We start from the raw sequence: 6,782 nt of genomic DNA on the forward strand, positions 1-6,782 counted from the left end.
TTCTCTGAAACCCAAGGTGATTTCTTTTCTTGGAATTTGTCTCTCTTAATTTTTCCCTCTTTGGGGAAATAGCTTCTCTCCAAACAAGTTACTGTAAGGCTCACATGTGTCAGGTACTTAGAAAAGGGCTTAACACTTAGTGCTCAACAGATGTTAGCTACTAACTAGTATTAGAGCGGTCTAAAGCTGCCCTGCTCCGTAAAAACATCAAGCAAAAGCCCACGTGGTGTTGTAACTTTTCTAGTACCTCATTAAAAAAGTAAAAAGAAACAGGTTAAATTAATTTTTACAATATATTCCACTTAACCCAACATGTCAAAAATAGGATCTTTCAACATGTAATCAATATTTTTAAATCATCAAGATAATTTTACGTTCTTTTTTTCATACTAAGCCTTCAACACCCAGTGTGTAATTTATACTAACAGTGCAGCTCAGTTAGGACTAGCCACACTTGGAGTGCTCCATCGCCCCGTGTGGCTGGCCTGGCTACCATCCCAGGCAACTCAAGTCTAGAACCTTTTTAGTTCTGGAGACCAGAAGTATCAGCATCATCTGAGACCTTGTCTGAACTGAAGAATCTCAGGCCCCACCCCAGACCTAGAGAAGCAGAATCTGCATTTTAACCAGTGATTTATTTGCATATCTGAATGGGAAGCACTGGTCTAGAATGGCCGCGCTCAGTCCTCACCCCCTGGGATTCTGATTTAATTGGTCCAAGGTAGGCGCTGGGCACTGGTATTTTTTTTAAGCTTCCTCTGGTGATTCTAATGTGCAACCAGGCTTGAGTCACTTGTGTAGTGGGCCCTGGAGCCAGGATGCCTGGCTCTGCCCCTTTTGACCTTTGAGATCTCAGGAAATCTACCGCAAGACTCTCTGTGCCTCAGTTTCTTCATGTCGTGAAAGTCGTATCTGCTTCAAGGAATGTAATGAGTTAATACGTGTAAAGCACTCAGAACCACACCTAGCACGTAGGAAGCACTCCTGAAATATAAGCGCTCACCCTTTCTTCTTTTCCTTAAAGGTCCGGGGTTACCCAGAGCCCCACGTGACATGGCACCGAAACGGGCAACCCATCACCAGCGAGGGCCGCTTCCTGCTGGATTGTGGTGTCCGGGGAGCTTTCAGCCTTGTGATTCGTGCTGTCTGTGAGGAAGACAAGGGAAAGTATACCTGTGAAGCCGCCAATGATAGTGGTGCCCGCCAGGTGACAGTGGAGTTGACGGTGGAAGGTGAGTTTCAGGAAGTGAGAGCCGTGGGGGAAGACAAGCTGTCAGTTTCCCCAAGGCCTGCAGCTCCTGCGTCCGCCCTCTCTCGGGCAGAAGAGCAACCGGCAAGAGAAAGCATGCCCATCCCTGAACTTCAGGACCTTTCATCTAATGGGGGAAACGTGGTTCCTGCGAACAAGGGAAGCGTCCCAGGAGACACTGTCCAGCTCACATCACCTCACTTTCCTGCTCCAGCCTTCCAATGGCTTCCCCTCACGCTGAGACTGAGACCCATCCCCCACTCTCGGCCAGGCCCCCTGCCCTTCCTTGAGCTAGCCGCAGGGCCTTGCCCTGCCATTCCCTGTCAAAGCAAGAGCTCTGTCCACAGCCCTCACCTCCTTCACGTCTCTGCTCATGTGTCCCCTCCTTAGAGGACCCTTTCTGACCACTCCATAGCCAAGACTCTCCATCCTCCCACCCCCCCTGAATATTGTCTTCCAGCACTCATCACTGCTTCCCATTTTTTTAATTCTCTCCTCCACCCTCACCTTTAACTAGAAATGCTAGGAGGCAAGGGACTTGGTATCCTTTATGCTCTATCTCTAGCGTCCAGAAAACTTCATGGCACAGGATAGATACTGAAATATTTGGAGAATGAATGAACAGTGTTTCTTATCATCATTATAAAGTAACCCTCGCCTATTTATAAAAATTTTGTTAAACTCAGAAAAATATATAGGAGATAAATACACCATTTGACCATCCGTAAAACTGTTTCTTTTGCTGCTAGTGTATCCCCCACATGCTGAAGCCCCTCCACTGGGGAGAACATTTCCAGTTCAGGCCACTGGCTGCCGCTTAAAGGCCTGATGTCCAAAAGGATGTGGGGGTTTGTCAGAGGTTCCCTCGACCCTTACAGGCCTTTCTAAGGGCTAATAAACCAGAAGTAAAGACTCACATTCTCCCCTCTCAGGAGACAGTCTTCTGAACCTGGTTTTGGGGGCACTGTATATGAGGATTAAAGTAACCAGAGAAGGTTCCAGAAGGGGTGAAGTACACCTGGGCCAATGTTTTCCCTGCTTCCCTACATCATGGAAAGACAGACAGGCTGTTTCACGGAACAGAATGTGCATAGTTTGGATGCTTTCCCCAAATTCTTTAACTGAGTGACTCATTCCTTTTAATGACCTTCAACTGCCTGTGGGCTGGAGCATTCCAGATAGAAAGTGGCCCCTGATCAGAGTCTCTGAATGGCCCTCATCTAGGACAATTCTGGTACTGTGCTTTCTTCTATAGTTTTCAATATCCAAACTTTGAGTTGAGGCTCACAAATAAAAATTACTTTCCCCCCTGTATTAGTCAACTCAAGCTCTCATAACAAAATAACTGCACACTACATGGCTTCAATAACAGACACTTATATTCTCACAGTTCTGGAGGCTGGAAGTCTGAAGTCAGGGTCCAGCTGGGTCTGGTTTCTGGTGAGAGCTCTCTTCCTGGCTTGTAGATGGCCACTCTGTCCTCATATGGCATAGAGAGAGCTCCAGTGTCTCTTCCTCTTTTTATAAGGGCAACAGCTCTACTAGAGTAGGGCCCCGCTGTTATGACCTCATTGAACCTTTATCACTTTTTCCCAGGCCCCGTCTCTGAAGACAGTCACACTGAAGGTTAGGGCTTCCACCTAGGAATTTGGGTGGGGACACAGAAATTCAGTCTGTAATACCTCTTTTCTGGCTTTCTGTTTATTGCCAGAGAAATGGGGTATTATGAGTCAGAGTTCCAGGGTTCTGGGCCCAACTTTTGCCAATCATATGTGTAATTTTAAACCTCTGGCCCTCTGTTTCTGCAGAGAAAGGGTTTTAATTCAGTGGTCTCTATAGACGGCTAGCCTTTGTTTTCTGTGATCCATGTGAAAGGAATGGAATGGGTTAGGCATGCAGAGGAGGTATATAAAACCCAGGTAATATGAAATCTTTTTTTCAATTCCCATTATTGAGGAAGTTAGAGCTGATGACCTACTAAAATTTTTCCTGCTTTGCTGAGATGTGGGCAACAGGGAGGAAAGAAGGTGGGAGGGCTATAGAGGAATAAGGGGAGACAAAGACTCTCAACCCTGCGTCCTCTCCTTTGGTTTTAATTTGGGGAGACTCAGGCCCAGACCACTGAAGGTGTTTTGTCTTCTAATCCTAGGACCTAGAGAATGGCCTAAAGGCTGCAGCATCTTTAAATGTGAGTGGCCCTGTATACATTCTGCTTCTGCATCAAAGGCTGGTTTCCACTGGGGTGTGGCTTAGGACCACCCCATAGACCATAGGCCTGGAAGGAAGTGGGGATTCTTACAAAGGGATCTAGCAGCCACCTGCCTTCTCACCAGCTCTGTGCTATGCTTCTTACTTGGAAAGAGCAGAGGCCCTAGAATTAAGAGTGTAATTTATATGTGAAGATTTTGACCCCCTAGTGGTCAAGCTCAGAAGGCAGTGTTGGTACAGGGTCTTGGATTTTAGCTCCACTAATTTCTCGCTATGGGGAACTTGACCTTTTGGAGCCTTATTTCCTTTTCTGTAAACTCGAACCCACAGCTGCCCCGCAGGGGTGTGTAAGGATCAGTGCAGCAGCGGCAAATGTAGGTACCCGGAAAATGTGGCCTTGTAATATTTGAGCCTGCTGCTAACATCCTGAGAACGACGTCCAGAGAGAAATCTTTGCATGGAGAATAGAGGAATATGCTCCCTCATCTGATTTCCTGTTTGGTAACCGGGACCAGGAAACATGTAACATCCTCCATGAGCACAAGTGCCTTAACGATAGGACTGGTCATCGCCTTATGCAGTGGGATGCAGCCCTAGTGTGAGCCCCGGAAGGGCTCTCTATGGCCAGTCCGACACTCACCCTCCTCCAGGGGGCTGGTCACAGAGACTTGGTACAGAGCAAAGAAGAGGCATGGCACCCGCCCTCTGGGAGCTTTCTTTCTAACGGAGGGGCCACAGTCCTGTCCTCCAGCACAACTGTCCACAGAAATATAATGTGAGCCATGTATATAATCTTAAATTTTCTAGTAGCCACATTTGAAAAAACAGGTGAAGTCAATTTTCATAAAATATTTTACTTAACCCGGTATAACCAAGATACTGTCATTTCAACATTTAATCAACATAAAATTATTAATGAGATATTTTACATTCTTCAGCCTTTGGGATATATTTTGTACTTGCAGCACATCTCAATGCAGACTCGTCTTATTTCAAGAGCTCAGTGACCACATATGGCTAATGCCAATCATGTTAGAGAGCACAGCTCTAGAAGCTCCCACTGGAATAGGGATAAACAAGGCTTACACAGAGAAAAAAGAAAACCCACGTAAATGAAGAAGGTGGTGAGTAGTCCCAGGTAATCACATCCACAGAGTGAGCCTAGAACTTGGGGTGCAGTGAGGGGTGGGGCTGAAGTGACAGATGTGCCCCAGACTTGCTGATCTGAGTCTGAGAAGGCCCTTTGTGTTCCGGGGACCAGGGAGTCACTTAAATCACTTCAAGTAATAGAGGGTTAATTTTAAGACTTGAGCTCAGGAGCCCAGGGTAAGCCAAACTGGCAGGCCCAGAGACGATCCAGGCCTCAGGATGGCTCATACTCACCTTACAGGATTGTTGAGTGCAAACGCAGGGACCCACGGATCCCCCTGGGAATCTTGTTAAAAATACAGATTCTGATTCCACTGGTCTGGAGTGGGGCCTGAGTGTCTGCAGTTCTAACCAGTATCAGATGATGCCCATGCTTCTGGTCCCTGCATCACACTTTGAGTAGCAAGGAAGGATTAAATTACCGATGTGATATATTTAGCCTGATAGAGTGATTCTCAAATGTAAGCATGTATCAGAATCACCTGAAGGGCTTCTGAAACCACACACTGCTAGGCCTTGCCCCAGAGTTTCTGATTTAGTAGGTTGGGATGGGCTCAAGAATTTTCATTTCTAACAAGTCTCTTGGTGATGCAGATACTGCTGCACACGGGGACCAATGCTTTGAGAACCAGTGGGCTAGTGCTTATACTGACTGTTAGGGCACTCCAGGAAAGAGAATATATCATACATATATATGTAGAAAGAAATTCATTACAAGAAATTGGCTCACACGATTATGGAGGCTGACAAGTCCCAAGATCTGTCATCTGGAAGCTGGAGACCCAGGGGAGCCCATGGTGTAGTTCCAACCCAAGTTCGGACCTGGCCCAAGAAGAGCTGATGTTTCAGTGTAAGTCAACAGCAGAGGAAAAATCCATGTCCCCACTCAGAGGCAGTCAGGCAGGAGGAACTCCTCCTTATTTGGGGGAGGGTCAGCCTTTTCATTCTCTTCAGAATCAGTCAGTCTTCAACTGATTGGATGAGGCCCATCAACATTAGAGATGTCGATCTGTTTTACTTAGTCTACTGATTTCAGTGTTGATCTCATCCAAAAACACCCTCATACAGGGGCTCTTGGGTGACTCAGTTTGTTAAGTATCTGACTCTTGGTTTCGGCTTGGGTCATGGTCTCAGGGTTGTGGGATCAAGCCCCAGGTCAGGCTCCACACTCAGCGTGGAGTCAGCTTGTCCCTCTCCCTCCCCCTCTGCCCCAACTACTTGCGCAGGCACTCTCTCTCTCTCAAATAAGTAAAACCTTAAAAAAAAAAAAACCCTCATACAAACATCCAGAATAACGTTTGACCAAACATCTAGGCAACCCATGGCTGAGTTAAATTGACACATAAAATTAACCATCACTAAATACTTTATTAGAATATTCCTGAATTATTACTAAATACTTTATTAGAATATTCCTGAATTATTTCGTGGAATCTGACACATTTCTCCTTCTTGAGCTATCCATTAGGAGTATCAGCTAGGTAACACAGAGCTGCTGTAAAAGTTAGCAGTGGTATGTGATATGGGCTGGAAAGGCAAAATGGGAACGTGTGCACACAGGTCGCGAGAAAGCAGCCACAAAGCCAGGAAAAGATGTGCAGAAACCAAGTATGATGCAACCAGTCCTTCCTCCATGTTGCTGGCAAGATTGGGATTGGCCATCCTGACCACAGGTGCCACCGTGTTCCAATCTGCACCGTGCAGGGCAGGGTGATGAGCACAGAACGTGGCTGCCAGGTGCTTGCCCCTTTTGCAGGCCTGTGGTCATGGCAGGTGTCATTAGGGTGACCGTTTATCTGGTTTCTGCTTACTCTGCCAATGTCATAGAGCCTCCTTTGACTTTCAGAAGAGTCCCAGTTTGGATAATAACTTAAATGGTTATCCTAGCCATGCTTGACATGCGCAGTGCCCTGGGCAGTGAGAAAGCTATAACAGTGATGTTGTATTCTAGGAGAGGAGGAGTAGCAAGAGCAAAGGTTTCAGAGGACATGAAGAAAGTTTCTTTTCATCTCTGAAAAAGAAATTCCAAGCCATTAACCACTCTGCATTAGAATGCAATGAACAATTTTTAAATTGTTTATCGTTATGTTAATCACCATATATTACATCATTAGTTTTTGATGTAGTGTTCCATGATTCATTGTTTGTGCATAACACCCAGGGCTCCATGCAGACC

The 6,782-nt window shown here is 46.1% G+C and overlaps 1 protein-coding gene across 5 annotated transcripts in view; it reads left to right on the plus strand.

Moving 5' to 3' along the window:
- MYLK (myosin light chain kinase) overlaps window positions 1-6,782 on the plus strand; it is a 199,012-nt gene that overhangs the window by 67,605 nt on the left and 124,625 nt on the right. For all 5 annotated transcript variants that reach the window (XM_081832657.1, XM_081832667.1, XM_081832645.1 and 2 more), the window contains exon 3: window positions 1,025-1,232. In XM_081832657.1, the coding sequence (XP_081688783.1) occupies window positions 1,025-1,232 (208 nt within the window). The remainder of the gene's footprint in view (window positions 1-1,024; window positions 1,233-6,782) is intronic.

The sequence above is a fragment of the Leptonychotes weddellii genome, chromosome 1, assembly GCF_054177405.1.
Source record: "Leptonychotes weddellii isolate Sample4059 chromosome 1, ASM5417740v2, whole genome shotgun sequence".
NCBI lineage: Eukaryota > Metazoa > Chordata > Mammalia > Carnivora > Phocidae > Leptonychotes > Leptonychotes weddellii.